This window comes from Mycteria americana, chromosome 9 (assembly GCF_035582795.1).
Source record: "Mycteria americana isolate JAX WOST 10 ecotype Jacksonville Zoo and Gardens chromosome 9, USCA_MyAme_1.0, whole genome shotgun sequence".
In the NCBI taxonomy this organism is placed as follows: Eukaryota; Metazoa; Chordata; class Aves; order Ciconiiformes; family Ciconiidae; genus Mycteria; species Mycteria americana.
Window position 1 is genome coordinate 22,300,883 of NC_134373.1, and position 18,842 is coordinate 22,319,724.

Sequence of the window (18,842 nt, forward strand, 5' to 3'; positions counted from 1 at the left end):
TGGCCTCAAGTTGCGCCAGGGGAGGTTTAGACTGGATATTAGGAAATTTTTCTTCACTGAAAGGGTTATCAAGCATTGGAACAGGCTGCCCAGGGAAGTGGTTGAGTCGCCATCCCTGGAGGTATTTAAAGGACGTTTGGATGAGGTGCTTAGGGACATGGTGTAGTGGTGGTCTTGGTAGTGTTAGGTTTACGGTTGGACTCGATTATCTTAAAGGTCTTTTCCAACTTATACGATTCTGTGTGATTCTGTGAGTCACACGGTGCCATTACGGGCAGCTGGTGAGGAAGCCTTTCAGCAGTGAACTCCTCACTCAGTGCTGCCACTAAAACCTTGACAGAAGAGCCGACTGCTTCTAAACACAGACACACCACCAAGTCCCACCTGATGACCGAGGGAGCAGAGCTCCTTCCAGACAGGTTGCTGGAACAGGTCGGCCAAAAGCACCCCATCTCAAGCCACACCAGTGTGATGGTCACTAGGATAGGGACCCATTTCTAAGCACTTCAGTCACTGGGCACAGCTAAAACAAGGCATTACCCTAAGCAACAACGAGTAAGGACAGACTAAAGTAGCCTCTTCCACTCCTGCAACTGGTGCATTTTTCTGAGATTAGTGCATATATACTGCATCAGGGCAATTCACCTATGGGGCTGCAGGTGTCTTTCGTACTAAACTATTCCTTGGTGTATTTAATAATGCCACAAGTACTAAGTACTGCTTGGAAAAAGCCCAGTGAGAAAATCTCTCTCTATTGTATTTTCCTCTAACAGAATGAGAGTGGGGGGAAATGTTAACTAGTTTTAATATAAAAACACAGTTTGCAAGGAATTCTTTCCTGCTCAGTTCTGAGTCAGTGGCCATGATAACATTTACTTCACTAGAGCAAAGGAAGACAGCCAAAATAATTTCCCAAACCTTTAAAAATGTCTAAGCCTACATAAAATTTTACGTCCATTTCCTCTTTGTTTTTCACCTTCCCCTCCCACTGAGAAAGTGCACAGATACAAACCTTTTGTTGTTTCCATTTGTAATCTTCCCGGTGGATCTATTCAGACATAACTTGTGGTGTTTTTCTGCAATTGATCTATTAAAACAACTAGTAATAAGAGTGGTTGGTAGAGATGAGAGCAGAGCAACTATGCTTATGTTTTGTAACTGCTAAATTTGTACGAAGTTCTAGTATAAAACCATAAACAGTAAATTTTTGGCACTGCAAAACCGTAGAGTAACTGGGCAAGAGGAGAGAGTTTGTTCTCCCTCAGTTTCTTGAGCCTACAAATCTTGGGGATGGGATGGGACAACAACAAACAAAACCCAAAAATCTCTGGTGAAACTCCTTAAGTCACACATGAGATAACAGCAGTTAAAAAACAGAAGCAAAACTCTGAACTAGATTTGCACTTAAAGCAGCATTCCCCCATGCTAACTTCTGTGATTGTTCAACAGCCAGTAGCTGAGACCATCAATAGGCAGGAGAAATGAGAAAGCTCTGAGAGGTGTAACGGGGTAATACTGGAAGGGAATATAATACGGAAAAAAAACCTGTTCACTGATAATTATTTATTTAACTGGCAAGTTTTCCCTACTACTTTAAGGGTAAAGTGAAGCAGCTTTATGTCTCGAAGCCCTTATAGTGTAAAAATACATATTGTTCTAAAAGTTATACTAGCTTAAATGAGGATACAGCTATCCTGTTCCAAGTCACTGCCTCAATAGTGAGTTCAACTCAATAATGGCAACTCAAAGCACCAGTCAGATTATTAATAACCTGCTCTTATATCCAAACGTGTACTCTTTGCTCAGGTTTAATTAGCTGTGGAAAATAGGACTGCTTCATTCATCTGAATAGCAAAACATGACAAGCTCCTGGCAACAGAGGAGTGCTGGGCTAAATACTTTGCTACAGGTATGAATGAGCCACCTTAGTTTCTAGATGAATTAAAACTATTTTTATCATAAAATTGCCCAAATAAAACACTTTGGGAAGTATTTCCTCTAGATCTGCCGTTTTTATGTATAGGACACTGAAAAACTTATATCTTTCAGGAAGCTGGGCTGCCAAGAAGATGAATACTGTGCTGACCTCAAAACTGGCAACCAGTCCACAGGGGTATGCAAGGTCTGGCGGCCCCTCTTTCACCGGCCAGTGTAATGTACAAGCAGTAAAGAGGCTGTGTATGGCTCAGTACCAGCTTAACTCTCCAAACTGCTGATTACAGAACATTTCCTTATTATTCTGATGTTATCAAATACCCCCAGGTAGATTCCAAGCAGATAAAGTGAAATTCAATTCTAGATATATTTTTTAAGTTAGTGTGTTGCTTTTCCTCCCCATGCTTATGTCAAGTTTGTCCCAATTGTCTGCATTTGAATGTCCTGTTGCCATCAGTGTCCTATTACTGAATTACGAATATAACTGATATTCTCCTTTTGCTTGTTTCTTTCAAAAACCTTCTGCTTCCTTTTCAGCCAAAAATAAATTCTGCCAGCCAGCTTAGCTTTGTCCTCCTTTGCCTGATCCAGTTATTATCTTAACTTCAAACAGCTTACACAATAAATTATTTCCTATGCTGACTGGCCTTCTCTTACGAATCCTCATTGTCCAAAATGCATTCATTTTCCTTGTTGATGTACCTTGAATTGTTGGAGTAATTTAAAATTAAGTTTCTCCACTGACTTCGATCTTTCCAACAGCATGACTCATGGTTTGTATCTCAGACATCCAAAGCACTCTATTAATCTCTCCTAAATGCCCTCAACAGTTTTTATGCCCTTTTGAAGAGGTATCTGAAACAAATTTCTTTTCCATTAGATGGGATCTAACTTTGGAATCTAACTTACTGGAAACCTTTTCCACTCATGATGCTTATTTAAAAATGTAATATGGCATTTCCCCTTTTTCACAACAGCATCCTTCAGGAAGCTCTGGCACAAGTGCTCTTTCCTGCTCACACAGTGAATTAGAAATTGTTTTATTTAGCACCTAATACTCAGCCCTACTTTCACGGAAAGGAATAAGAGTATGACTGGATTTTAACATCCAAAATTATTTTAGCTTAACAATTTTCATCACTTACAGATACTCAGCAATTTGTTTTCCGATTTAAAAAAAAAAGTAATCAAGAAAAGCAGAGAGTCCAAATCAATTTTACAGCAAGTACAATCTGCCAAAGGCAGGCTTCATTCGCTCCCTGAGTGGCATACGTATCACATTATCCCTCTGTTAATAGCACAGTAAAATATCAAATATCAGCATTATGTTAAAAGGGCTCCAGAGTGGCCTCTGACATTCTTCATTTAAATGAGAGTATTTATCCAGTATCAGGCAGATAAGCTCACTGAACAAAAGTAATTACAAGGTTTTAGTAACAGATAATAAAACAACCTTTCAGGTATAACACAGGAAGGAAACATCACAACAGATGCAGACTAGACTAGAAAAAGTGCCCAACTGAATGCCTGCATCAAATAATTCAATGAAGGAGACAGAAGGCAGCAGCAAGTGCTCTGGAAGCAAACCTCCTGCTTCCAGCTCTTGCCACATTGTTGTTTTCTAGAGTCAGTTCTGGTTTAAAACAAGGTGGTAGATATTTCACAAACTCATGCTTTGGTATCTCAGCATGAAAACCAGAAAAATTTAGCCTTGTTTAAGTAGTCTCATGCTAAGAATCAGACAGTCAGGTGTATTCCAAACAGTGGTGTGAATACTTCCGAGATGCTATGTTTCTTGTATTATTCTGTTCTGCAAAATATCCAGAAGCATTATCTTCATGAAAAAGTAGATGCAGCAGGTATGGCAAGAGGCAATGGAAATGATAAATTAAATACTGACCATTCTGATGCAGCTCATTTTTTTCTGCCCCAAATGACATAACATGCAACAAGTTCTGTGAATAGCTTTCCAATAGCTGAGAAAATTTTACAACAGAATCAAGTCTGTTCTACTGCTAGAAAGACCGAAAACTGTCTAGGGCATTAGATATTTTCAATACAGCAATTTATTTTTCAGTTTGGCAGCTGCTGGTGTTTTGCAGTACATGTTTTTAAATACAGTTTAGATCTACCAAAATTGATTCCTACTCGTGATGAAGCTTTATAGTAACATTAATCCAAAAAGTTAAAAAAGCCACACCTACCAATTGCTGCCTTGGGGAACTCTGCTATTACAGGTGATCTTTGGTGTAGGATAGCTTCCAGCAAGAAGAGCTGTTAGTACTTTAAGCATGAATGATGTCCTCTTATGATTCCCATACAATATTGAGGAAAAATAAATTTATTCTTTATTTCTAATGACAGTAGTTGCCAAGAGTCCCCATGAAGGATGTTCTCTATGCACTGCAGAAGACTTGTGTGAAGAATTTGAAACTATTAATTTCTGCATTCAAACTTTTTTGTTATTTCCTCCACAACAATATCATTAATATTCTAACTGAAACCCCATTTAAACAGCAGCATGACCTTTGTTTTGAAATTATGAAAAAGCAATTTCATGATCCTGAGCCAAATGAAAATCCAGAAGTCCAAGTAAACGCACTTGATACCTCTGTATCTGTTGGTTTCAGAAATCGGGCGTTGCTCATGAATCAGTAGCAAGGGATCAGTTCAGCTGGAGCACGGGAAGATCCTATACAGGAATCCTGTGAGAGTGATCTCAAAGTCCAAGGGCTTTTATTCAACAGGATATTTCTGAGCTATCATATCTGTAAAACACTGGGCTTTTAGGAAGCACAGTATCAGCACTACATACTGCTTGGTTATACTTATATATGCTGTAAGAATTTATACTTATATTTATTTATCTGGAACCTAATTTGCAACAATGCACAAGCCCCAAAGCAGAACATTTACAGCCCAGTGACTGCAAATTTCATTTCAAACAGGGTAATTTTCAAAATTATTTCCCATTTATTTCTTCATTTCTCAATCCAGCACCAACTAAAGGAGTAACGTAAGCTTGTTTGAAAGCACAGTTAGGGATCTTCTCTATTAGCAGCTTCATTCCACTGCAGACCTGGCAGTATCATGACTTAGTCTGCACAGTAGCCACAAATAAGGCACAGCTTCCCAAGTAAGTAAAACAGTTAAAACGTCAGCTTTGAAACTTGTCACCAAGCTAGAAAGAACCCTTTTCAGCACTATCTATACAGAATCAGTGACACTAGGAAAAGAAAACCATTCATGGTCATGCTCCACATGAATATCTGAACAGCTCTTTCCAGATGCAGTCACCTTTGCTTCAACACAACTGCTCTCTCATGAAACTGGCGGGATGACTTCAAAACCATTCTTCAATCACAGTCCCGGCTGCCCTCTTACTGAACCACCAGGTGACAGGGCATAGTATCAGTAAGGCAGAGTCAGAAGCACCCCATTCTCACTAGCACTTTGGAAATTGCAGTGTACAAAGATAAAACTCCTTATTTATTCTCTTCATATTTTAGAGAACTGACAGGAACAAATAACCTCCAGAAAGATTAAAAACCCTGATGCACATCTGCTGAACCACGATTGACCCTGAGAGCTAAATCAAGGTCATTGCTATCTGTTTCTTTGGGAAAACATGTTGAGATTGGGTAAAATGATCTCGGTAAAAAGATGGCAACAAGAGAGGAATGAAACAAGGCAGCCTTTCTGTAGTCCACAGGAACACATCAAACCTGAGACTTACAGGATTCCCAAATCCACTCCCCAAAATAATAAGGTCAGTTTAAGAAGTAGGGAGAAGCAGTCTAGTGATCTGACAAAGAAAGATAAAAGTAGAAAATATTGACATAAGAGGTAGCTGAGGAGTATACAGGAAAGGAAAGACTATGTAGAATTATATAAAATTTAGCTTCTCCCCAGAACGGTCCTGCCACTCCCAGTGCCAACAAGCCCCGGGCTGCAGAAAGCAGAAGAACTGATCACAGGGAAACGGGCCACTATGACAAACCAGCATTTCCAAGAGAACTCAAGGATAAAGCTGTACTTCCTCCCATCTTCAGATAATCCATGAGATTTCCATAGCCAGTCTTGAGATAGAGAGGCCAGAAAACAAATGTTGTACAGCAGGTAGAAAACTACCAGTGATCTCACTCATGTCGGGCTTTCCAAGGTCAGGTCATTCTTTGCAAGGCTACACAAACCAGGTCAGGAAAAAAAAGAGAAACAAACAAGTAACCAACCAAACCTGTACCCTGCATTGCTCCATGGAGATAGAACTCAGCTCTTAGGGGAACAATTAAGAAAAAACAGCACCAGTGTCAAAAAAGCCTTATGTACAGCTGTGAAATTAGAACCTTCCTTGTTTATTAGACAAAGTAATTGGTGACTGAATTAAGCTGCTTTATCGAGTCAGTGAAGAGAAGTGTTTATAATGTATGCTGAACATCCCACGAGCCTGCTGAGACCCTTTATGGCTGAGAAAGAAACAGGTGAACAGAGTACAGTGAAATATGTCTTTCATAATAGAGAAAACATACACTTGCTCTTTAAAATAGTAAGAGTGACTCAATTAAACCTTAATTTTCCAACACTGGAGATAACTTTGGGATAATACCAGCAGTGTGTGGTTTTCATCTATTTGTCTTTTAAGAAAAGTTTCCATTTAAAGCAAAGAAGATTAAATGGTATAAATGCACACAGAAGTGCTGTAGTGATTTTACACTAATAGTAACGTCACTTTTCTGGGAGCATCTGAACTATAGCATTACTTTGGCCAAAAGTAAGAGACCACCTCCTCTTGGAGGTCCTTCAAAACATCTTACCCTGACTAACCAGAGCAAACGGAGCAACAGCAGTTGCATTTTATTAGGTCCCGAACCTGATTAAAATAAGCCATCACCAACTTATCAGCCTAGTGACCAGAAACTGAGACACACATATCCTTTAAGGAGAAAGTATATGCTAGTGTTTCCAAAATTGTTTTATTTAACAGCTAAAATAAATGGAGATGTATTTGGTGACATGTGAACATATGATCGCATCCAGAACAGACCTTAGGATGTTCTGAAGAAAACTGAAGATGAAGTATCAGTGATAGAAGAGATGCAAGACACAGCATACAGTGAAGCTACTAAATAGTTTAATACCAAAATAGGTGCAAAATTGATGGAAAGATAAATAGGAGGAAACTTCCAAAACCAGAATGGTAAATGAGACATCACTCCAGGTAAACATCCCATTGTTCCTGTGTCCCAGTCTTACTTCCCACAGGGTTATGAACTCACAATCTTCATCAGAGAGATGCCTGTTTCCCCAAATACAACAATTCTATGAAGTTACTGTGCATATCAACAACTATTTACTTCCTGTAAGGTTAACAATCTCAATAATCAAGAGATACAGGTGAACTGTAATAAAGAAACAATGTCAAAAACCAGTCACCACACCATGAAGTGACAAGTTCTTTTTTTGTATTTCAAATGAAGGTGGTCTGACTTCAGGCTCTAAAATTCTTGACTATAAGCAATCCAAAATGGCATTTACAAATGCTATACTACTCTCCCAGGGCTGTAACATCTGCATGTATCACTGTTGCTATTTTATTGCAAAAAGAGGCAAAGAACATGCCAACTCAGCTGAGCAGCATAACGAAGCACCCTCACTCACAAAAAGCAAGCCAGGTTCTCTCTAAGTGCACATAGAAACTGTAGGTCAGTAATAGAGCATCTCCTGCTGTCACACAGTAATTGGCTAGCTCAGTGGTTAGTGCTCACATGAGGATAACCACTTCATTTTCTTCTTTAGAAACATCCCATAGTTTCAAGAAAGAGGAACTTTCATAACAGCAGAAATGGAGCTCTACCTGTTGGGGTTTTTTTTTCCTCCATACTACACTGCTATTTTTCTAGCTGCCTTCTATACATTTATGTCATTTGAATAGCTTTTTGGAGTCAAAATTACACTTCAATATGGCTTTCCTGTTGTTTTGCAATCTATCTGCACCACTACCAGTTGCAATTACATGGCAGACAGCTCTGCCATGTAATTGCAGTTGTAGGGGATGACTCCTTAGGAAGGGAGATGCAGAACTGACACTGAATCAGCTGCATACATACAGAAGCTTGTTGCACCTGGCATTTTTTAAACACAGCCACAGCATCCTCGTATCATCAGCCTTACTTCAACACTAAATTTAAAAAGAGCAAGTCAAAAATTATTTGTTTATCCAGGCAGATGGTCCTTTTCCCACTAGGATACCTACATGCAACTTCAGGTTCCCAAGCCTCAATATAGACTTCACAAGACTCTTACTGCAGGGAATTCATGCTCTTTTGTGAGTTTGTAATTCTCATGGGCAATTAAAGGCAGGAAACTGAATGTGAAAAGTCACCATATGTCACCTGGAAGCTTTGCTTCCAGACGTTTGTAAAGGTTTTTCATTCTACAGCATTATACAGATACTGCTTAGCACCAAGGATCAGCAAGCAACAAGCCAGTCCTGAATTCCTCACTGTTTCTTTATCACCGAAGCTAATGCTAATTTTTCCATTTAATGGGAGCACAATCAGACCATTAACTCTTAATAAGCCAAGCCACCATTGATTTAATTGCAAATATTACTGAAGAAAACAAAAACGTTATCTTGTTCCTATGTTAGCGATAAGCAAAGCAGTCAGTTTAATGTCACTGGAACTTAATATCTTGTTGGCATCAATACTGGTGTGGTGCTCTGCAATGAAGTGTTTTGTAGACATGCAAATGAAACAAATGGTAGTGCTGAAAAATCTCAGCTGCAGTCAGAAAGGGGAAGAATTTGCATATACATGATCAGAGTGGAAATATAATTGGTTAGTTATCTTTTATGCTTCAAACCTTACTGATTTATAAAGATACAAAGAATGCTGTAGTATATTTATTACCAGGGTAAAGGAACATGCTTCTGGGCATGCAGGTTATTATGCCAACTCCTAGGAAGACGTAGGGCCATATCGTATTTTCATAATCATACTTCACAGTGATGATGGCATTTGAGGCCAAATACCTCTGTGTAAGAGTCAATGTCATTACATCACACATCAACTTGGACATAGGTCTTCTAAGCTACTAACTAGTGCTATCTCATCATGCATTATCTATGAAGATGAAAACCTTTCCAACACTACTATGGCTCTGGTACCACCCACACAAGAATGCTAGCTTTGTATTAGATAATTGCTTATCATTGTCTTTACTCTGGATTACTGTTAGGCTAACAAAAGTGTAAATATAGAACTTGTAATATCTACATTCAAGATCACCTACTCTAAGCATTTATGTTCTATATCTCATATGTATATATCTAAATACCACATGGAACAAAATAAAATCACCTTTTTCACCACGTAATTTAAAAGCAAGAACCATGGAAATGAGTTAAAAAAGTAAAACTAAAAGCAAACCCCACACTCTGGTTTCATATGTATAAATTACAGGAAAAGTGTGAAATAGGCAAATTTAAAAAAAAAAATCAAAGTAAACATTTACTCTGGGGAGAGTCTGTGGGTGCTCTAAAAGAAATACAAAGCTATTTTCATTTGAGCTTCACTTCAGATGAGGCACTGAAGCACTTGGGTGAAAGGACTGGCTTCAGTCCATACTGCCAAAATGTAGCGAGGCTTGACCTAACATCTCTTTAAGAAGCTTGAAAACTAAGATGGGATGGTCACATCTAGCATTTGCCATTTTCTCAAGAATGGCGGCAATGAGGAGTGGTCAGGAAGATGAATGCTTTGCATTAAAGGATTTTGTGGGCCACTCACTCTTTGGCCTCAAATCATTTAAATCTGCTGCGGAAAGCAGTGAATAACAGAGTTGGCAGCGAGCAATGAAAGAAAGTGTCATCTTCTCTTTGAAAGTTGGTGTCTCAGTCTGTCTCCTCACATAGAAGAATATTCATCACCAAATCTGCCCTTGAAAATGGTAATATTTGAGGCAGACAGTGAACCGGCTTGAACTCTGACCTACGCTTACATCTATCCCCTCTTCTCATAAAGTATCAGAAATGACAGAGGTACCTTCAAACCCTAATTACGATGACCTATTTCACCCTTTCAGTGCATTAGCCACCATGCTGGGCAGGAGGACGGAGCATCCTGCACCACCAAGTCTGCGGGAGATGGGAGTTCAGCCTGGCGCAGAGTGTGCTCCTGACTGCAGGGCATGTCTTGAAACACATAGTGCTATGGAGCGCTGGGGTGGAGTGACAAACCCATCAATCTCCCAACATCTGCTTTATACTCATTACCTAGGAAGTTAACAGTTCATTTTCATCAAATTGAAAGTTCTGCTTTGGAAGAACAAACATGCATTTCACTTCAACAATGAGAGACTCTTTGGGAAGCAGAAAGTCTCATCCCGCTATTACACCACTTGGTAATATAAATAAGATAGCTACAATTGAAAGCATTAAGCTAGAGAGGACTTTAAGAAGCAGCAAAAATTTATAAGGAACATTTAAAAAGGAAACCAAGACCAAGGAAACAAGTTCATCTTTGAGATGCTTTGCCATTGAAATGTCATTAATTACCTCACTAGTTACAGATAATGACAGCAAAATACATAAACTTAAACCTTGCAGCTTTGTAATATTAATTTACTTATTTTCATGCAAAGGAGAGTAAAAAAAGGGGGGGGGGGCCTGAAGGCACACAGGAGCTGGGGAAGGGAGGAATGTCTAATATGATAATTAAATACTAATAACTCTACGGTAAAAATTTTACCGAAGTCTGTTGGTCTCTTATGCATACATATTAAGACACAATTTGTAGGTGATGCAATGGTTTGGCTGAGTATCTGGAAGGCTGTGAGCTATTCCTCTATGTGGTCCATTTGTGAGTAAGAAAGCAACTGCCTTGCCTTCTCTACTCTCTTACCAAAGACTTAATTTTCTCTCTTCACTGTAACTCTTGAAAGGGGCACATATTTCCTTGATATTGCAAATATTTATAAGGCATACCAATCACACAGCTGCACCCTGCAGTTAAAATCACCTCCTGACTGAAGAGGGCAGACACCAATGGTGGAAGCTGCACTTTTACTGTTTTTTTAGGCTCAAGAAAAGGGAAGCAATCAAAGCAGCTGGATATGGTGTATGCCATCAACAGTACACGTTATAAGAAGTTCATTCATACAACGTCACTTCATGAGTGACATGTTATCACAATGAAGGTGAAGTTGACAACATACACCCATTTGAGTTAGGAGGCACTGAGGACAAGACCAGTGCAAACTCCCTAAAGGTCTCCTGCCTTGAGAGTTCAGCAGTGGAGTTGGCAGGAGGTGGGGGAGAGTGCTGTGAAGCAGCAGTTGTATGATCCAGAGGCTGTGCAGAGCAGATGTCCATATGGATAGAGGGAGGGAAAGAAGGTGGAAGCACGAGCATTTGTGCGTTTTACATTGCTAAAAACCATCATATACAATATCAGCACCTGATCAGGATACCATGGCCTACGACAAACAGCCACATGCAGGACACCCTACTGCCAATCCTCTGCCTTCCCAACCTAACGGATTCTCCTGAGTTCATGGTGAATTTTATTCAGCAAAATGGCCCAATCTAAGTGTCCTGCACACTCCGCTAAGACAAAAACTTATTTAAAACATACAGGTTGATAGGTTCAGTTGCAACAGAGGAAACTTTGAAGACAAAGCTTTGTCAGGCATTTTTTCCCTGTGAATTGAGATTTTTTGAAAATACTGTTCAACAAAATAAGATTTTTTTACTTTATTTATGACTTAACAGCATACATCTGTCACTGGAAAAGGCAAAACCCAAGAGAACAGTTCAATAAGAGACACAGCTCTCAGTGAGAAGAAAGTTTTTAAATCTCCAGCAACATACTCAGCAATTATAGCATGGCAAAAGAATTGATATATCATATCACGTGCAGTCGTTACTACAAAGACTTACAGGTTGCTTTATTGGGTGCAGAAATTTCTTTTATCTAGATCAGCCATTAACTGCAGTTATGGACAATAACAAAGACAAGCTTGCCACAGCATTTTAGCGAGAGCTACGATTGCTCCAAATGACAGCTTTATTAGCTTTCATGTGCTCCTGTAGGGAAGTGAAAATCAAAGCTGCAACCCCAGGCCTCTTTGTCCTTGTGAGATGCTCTAGCCAGGCAAATGTAAAACTTTAATGCAGTTAGTTACTACCATTCTAAAAGTAAACATCAGCATGTGTACCACGCTGACAGTATCACACTTTCAGAACTAAAACAGAGTTGATAAGCCTGCTAACCAATTACTGGTTATTAAGCTTGGTCACATCTTCCCAAAAAGCCAGATAAGCTTCTCAGCTCTACAAAGCCACCAAAGACTTAATGACATTCTTTGCAAGAATGGTGGTTTGCCGGAGTATCCTGGTTAGAGCTGCCTTGGGCGGTTTGGTGGGCACAAGGAAACACAGACATCCGCCCTTCTGCTGATACTGCACTGATGCAGTAATATTGCTTTATGCAGCAAATAGGGAAGGTGACAGTAGAAGACAAAGCAGCAATGATTCATATACTCTGGGCATTACAAGAAACGTGTTTTCAGAAGGAATCCAAAAGGTGAAATTCACCTCTAGGCAAAGGGCCAGCACAAAGCAAAGGACCTCAAAACTAGCTCAAAGTGGTGCTTAAGTAATTGACAGGCTCCGTGCCAGTCTTGTAGGTAAAGATGAATTTCACCCTCAGACTAAGAAAGGAATGTTTAAGAGAGCCAAATGTGAACAAAAAACCCATCAGGTCAGCAACATATGCAGCAAAGCAAAGGAGCAGCAGGTTGCACGAAGACTAGGTCAAGTTGGGAGGGAATGACAATAAGGAGTCAGGGTATTTTGTTGCCTGGCAATTCAAGAGCCAAAAAAGAAACTATAAAAGAGGTAATGCATTGGGCGTAGTGTTTAAGGGAGAGCCTTTTGTACAATTGAGTTAGTTCACTTTCATAAAGGGAGTACCTCATGAGAGTAAAGGAGCACTTCCCACTCAAGATGCAAAACCAGCTTTCTCAAATCAGGGATCTTAACTATCCAGAAATGGACAAACCAACCAACCTTGCATGATTCTGTTCATTTGAAAAGCACCATAATGCAGTTTCCCTTTTAAAAATATATTCTTACTACATTTGGATGTTTGAAAGACATACTGTATCAAAATGTCTTATCCAACTATCCAAAGTTATTTATTAACTAAGCATTAGCTTAGGTTTTAAAAGTCAAAATTAATATTTCCAATGTGGTGCTATGCTGGTGGCATATTCCGTTCTTCAAAACAGGAACGTCTGTATTTTTTCACTCTTTCTCACCCTCTCCCAATAAGGCAGCACGTGTTGCTGAGATGGAACTGCACCTGTCAGGACTGCCATTGCACCTGGACTCACTCATCATGCTTATCAGTCTTCTGGACTACATATCTTAGGGATGGTCTTAAGCAGACCTTGTTATTTGAAAAGATGCAGATTTCTACCGTAGCATTAGGACAGCAAGACACCGCTGACTATGAAATGAACTTTCTCTCCAGGCAAAACAGCTTTTTGAAGGAAAGATCTTTCTATCAAATTTGTAAGAGAATTTATTATGCTTAAATTTTTCACTAGCTTCCTAAAGAAGCAATTAAGTGTTTCTTTGCAATTATTCCATTAAGAAAACCAAGACAAATTAAAAAGGATTATCCACTTTGGTACCGTAGCGAAGCTCTGAAAGAAGTGTCTCCCTCCAGATTTTGGGGTCTGGATTTTATTCCTTGCAAACCCAGATTTCCCCCCAAAGTGGAAAAACTTTGCACTTTGGGAAATCTTTGGTGTTCGATGAACAGCAAAAAGCCTGCACTTTCTTTTAGTTACACAATGTTACTAGGGAGATGGTGTAAATATAAATACAGTAACAATCATAATTTTGTTAATTAACATACATTCCCATGTGAAAGACCTGAGTATACGAAGAACAACACTGGAATAATGACTATAGCATAAAATGTTGCAAGACTCATTTACAATACTGCGTAAAAATGAGTAATTAAAAATACATACACAATTACATAATGAACAAGTTCTCTTTGTAAAAATTAAACATGCTGAAAGTTAAAATTACAGCAAAATGACATGACCGATCCTTGTTAAGCTTGTTAAGCAAGCAATGGTATACTTTGTTCAAACAACCATGCTCTGTCAGCCAGCCCTCCTCAAACTGCAGTGATATGCTGAATTGGGCGGAAGACATCCTGCAGTTTGCATGTCAACTCAGCCTTTAGAAACAGCTCACAATGGCTTGTAATGAAGCATGCATTTACTGTATTCTTCTTAGTCTTTAGAAATGCTGGTATTCAGAGTTTTTCCTAGAACAGACACTTTCTTTGTGCTGAGAGAGATTCACTTTATTAATCATAGGTATGCTTTCTAATAGTGATTTTGTGATACTTTCTAATCATGATTTTTGTGGTATTTGTGGTAATCTGTAATAAAGTAGAGAAATTCAGAGGATAAAGCCTCCATGTCCTTGTGCATTACAGAATCCTATGAACCCACGGTTGCAATCTCTCCACACCCGCAGGCTGAGTAACCTTTTAGGTTGTGACAATTGCTTATTAAAACTATTCTCGTATTTCATACCACAGTCACGTATGGAACCAAAGGCAGAAAACAGAACATCAGATCATGACTTAATGGATCAAGTACACGCAAAGTACACGTGTTCAAGGAGGCAGGGAGAGGTTGCACATTACATGCTGCTTTGGTCCGTTTGGAGGACTGGCCCACGTACCTCCTCTGGGGCTGACTACTGCTAAATAGCTGAGAACAGCTCTGATGTCCCCTCTCTGCACAGGCACACCATCAGTCCTGCTGGCACCAAGTTGACTGGCACCTGGGACAGCCTCAAGAACTACAACCATAAAAATGATGAGGGCTTTTTTTTAATAGCTACTTTTACTTACAAAGCACCAGAAACATGTAGGATACATTTTCTCTGTCAAATTTTTGTCCAAAACGAAGAAAGTAAGATTACATGAACGCACTGAGACCACACATTCCCCTAATTTCACCTCTCAGAATTACACAAATATGGCCCAACTTGCACAAAAGCTCTGAGAAGTAGTCACATTGTAAAAACAATTTGCACCATAAATCCATATTACTGCCTATGGCAGGGTTAACAGACCTATGCCAGGGCATTTAGAAGCTATCAATACCCTTCCCTTAAATCACCAGAAAGACAGCATTGATGGGAAACTCCATGGAAACTTCTTTCCACAGTACATCAGACAAAGAATGTGAAAAAAATAGCATTTTATAAAACACTAATGGATTTTGTTTGTTAATAAAAAGCAACCTTTGCCAGAGGCATTTAAACAAGGATGATGCAGAAATTGAGATGAATACTTTGGTAAGCCTTACTGCCAGCTTAAATGCCTATAATGAAAAGTAATAAAGTGAACTAGGCATGCTGCTATACCAATTTTTTTTTACCCCATTAAATATTGATAAGAACTTATATTCCTTACCAATGCCAGCAGAGACTTCAAACAAATCTGTGATGTGTTATGGAAGCATAATAATGTAAGTGCCTACCTTTTTCAGGAAGCGTACTCCATAGGTAAATATATAAAGGTAAAATGTAAATCTCCACCTGCAAAAGGTACAAGAGATTAACTCTAGGATACCGGCTTTACATACTTTACAGTTCAACACATGATTTCTTACAGCACTGCCAAACCACCACACTCTGGTCACATTAACAGAAGTTGAAAAAGCAAAATTTTGGTTTGGTTTTCTACAACTTTTGTTATCAAGCATTGTGCTCATCTGCCTGCTTTTACCAGCCTCCCATTAGACCTCTGAAAATACTGGCTAATTTCACCTAAACATGACAGGAAAAAAACCCAAATTTTCAAGGATAATTAAGTTTTTAAGTTTCATGAAAACTAGCAGGACAGGGGATGACAGAGGACAATTCGCATGCCTATTGCAGGGAAGTTCACTTGTTATTAGACACTAAGACAACGATAATAAGAAATTTTATTAAGCCTTCAAGGGGTGACTTTAGAGTGCTGCACATCAAATACAGTCTTTAGTAATGAAAAGCATCATCCACAATGAGCTGGAATTTCGCTTAGCAGATTCCAGCAGTTCACTGTTGGTTTTAGGGAGTGCATTTGCATCAGATAGATATGCTGGATACAGATATATATCCACAGTTTATGTCCACTTCCAAAGACTTTTCTTGATAAAGATGATTCTACTTTTTCCCAAGTAGACACGAAATAATTGCTGGGCTTCTAGTTTTTCTTTTCCGATAAAGGCAAACTAGAAGCTAGGATCAAGATGCCATGGAAAATGAGACAACCAACAGGAGATTTAATATGAAATCATCCTCTCCTCTACATTTTTCTACGTTCCCCAATAAAAGAAGACATACAGAGTATCTTCCTTTGTTTTGGATGCATTACTGGCTTAGGAAAGAAGAGTCAATGGAAGTATAAGGAAATAAAAATCAAAACCTCATGCAGTGTAAATTCTTAGAGGAATTCCTGGTTTTTTTTCCAAAGGTTGGAGTGACTACACAAACATGCTTGACATAAACACCAGTGAGGTACTATTCATAACATTTATAGCAGGATGAGATTTAGCTTCCTTAGTGTCAAGGCAATACTGCAGCGTGAATCATCTTCAATTACATATTTTATAGCACTTACAACGTTCTCTCCACTGGCAAAACTATTAGCTTACAGTTAATTGGCACTGAAGCGTGTTCAGACATTTACTGGAATGGTTTCAAAACTGAAAATGCTCCTATGTAAAAGAAGGTTAATCCAAACCTTCCTCTTCAAAGCTACTTTTACACATATTTAGAAAGAAAGTTGTGTCATACATAAATAACCCTCTGACAAGTTGAGTACAGGAGAGTGTAAGAACATCAATGAGATTTAAAGTGTGATACTTCAGTCTGCACAGACGTCTGAAAGACTCTGGTGGCAGCATTTGCTGCAGCTATCACCTCAGCGGAAATAAAAAGGCCCTTTCCTGAAACAAGCAAATTCAGAAACACCAATTTCCCTGTCTAACTTTCCACCCTCACCCCACCACCCGCCGCCCCAAAGCACCGCCACTGCTGCAGATCTGCGCTAAAGCTATGGATTGCCCTGTAGGAGAATTCTCGGAGCTTCGGAAAAACCTCAGAGCCAAGAGCCACCAGGTACTATTTGGGTCTGCCAAAGACAATCGACTTGCTCCAACTGTTCGAATGGTACAAAGGTGATCCATGCATGCAAGTGTATGATAACATATGCTATTAGTCTTCTTTCCTCTTTTTCCCTAACCTGCCAAACAAGTCTACTGGGATTGAGCATCAGAAGATAAAGCAAGGCTCAGAACTGGGTGATTGACAAAGCTGGTCAAAGTGCTAACTTTTTAAAAAAATAAGTAATACTGGTAAAGAAAGTAAATTTGCAAGTAAGCAAGTAAAATTGCTCATTCCTGCTGAACAACATCCACAAAAGCTATTCAACAAACTTATGGCTTCGTCAAACTCCAATAAAGAAAAATTCAAAGCAAAGCAAAGTCAGAATTGTCCCCCAGCATGTTTATCATCATTAATCAGCTAACTCTGGTGGTAGAAAAGCTACAAAGGACTTTCCACTGCTCTGTACTGGGCAGCTAGCTGCCTTTTCTGTGAGCTTCAAAGGGAAATTCTGCCAGCTCAATATCCCAACTGGAATCTCAATCCCATACAGAGAAGTCCAAGAAGTTTCCTACATTGTTTTACCACTATTTGTAGATGGCCTATTGCTGCAATTCACAGCAAAACATCCACTGGCCAAGGTCAAACAGATGAACGCAAGGTTTGGAAGAAAATTAATTTTAAGTTATTAAAGTATTTATTATTATACAGTAAGGGAATATATCTGGTCTAACTAGCTAAGTAACTATGTTCAACATTCTAGTAAATGTTGCACATTAACTGCACACCAATGACCTTAACAACTGGAGACATTTCATTTGTAACTGTCTTTTTAAATAAAATAAAATTTAAAAAAGACAAAGATGTAACTAGGTGCTTGTTACCTACAAATTAACATATATTGAGATCTATAAAATCCTCATTAAATGAAATTAACAGTTAAGACCATTTACAGAATGAGTGACATTTATGAGGCATTACAGTCAGAAGAAATATACATACAACAAACGGTCAAAATTAAGGGATGTTGTTCCCATGAGCTTCAGCTGTAGAGTAAAAAAAGGCAAGGAGTCTATCTGTAGCTGTCAGCTACGTGCTATCAGAAATTTAATGGTAGATACACCAATAATCCTTTGCACAAGGTCACACATAGATCACTATGCATCTGAACACACCAGGAATTGAATTAGCACTCAGTTCTCTGCCAGGTTTCCTACCTTGCTGCAGGGAGCCAGTAACCTAAAACCCTGTTGACACTTTATTGGCTATAAGCAGTCGTGACTCACCCTCAGCTGCCCCTTTTACTTGGTAGCCTAGCAGTAAGAACATCTGCCAGGCTTTGGAGAACCTAGGTTCAACCTTCTCCTCTGTCACAGCTCTCACACGCTCCCAAAGGGTTTGTTAGCCACAAAGTCTTCAGGTGTAGGACCATCTCTCCTTGTGAAGCTGTTTTATGTAGCAGAAAATACTCCATGACTTGGGACAAAGGACAGGGAGGAAAGGGACAGGAACTAGGTTGTGAAGCTGCATTATTCACCCAAAATTATACAGACAAGGCCAGACGGTATGAGATAAATGTTTCATGCAACACAGATTTGTCCAGCAAAATTCCTCCAAAGGTGAACTCTCAATTCAATTCTCTTGCAACAAATACTCTACTAAAATCCATCATCCACAATCTACAGTATATACTCCTTTATCCCTCTATTTGGGTCTC

At 39.1% G+C, this 18,842-nt stretch overlaps 1 protein-coding gene across 2 annotated transcripts in view; it reads right to left on the reverse strand.

Annotated features, from left to right (window-relative positions):
- CERS6 (ceramide synthase 6) overlaps positions 1-18,842 on the reverse strand; it is a 138,807-nt gene that overhangs the window by 52,417 nt on the left and 67,548 nt on the right. For both annotated transcript variants that reach the window (XM_075511796.1, XM_075511797.1), the window contains one exon: positions 15,517-15,574. In XM_075511796.1, coding sequence (XP_075367911.1) covers positions 15,517-15,574 — 58 coding nt within the window. The remainder of the gene's footprint in view (positions 1-15,516; positions 15,575-18,842) is intronic.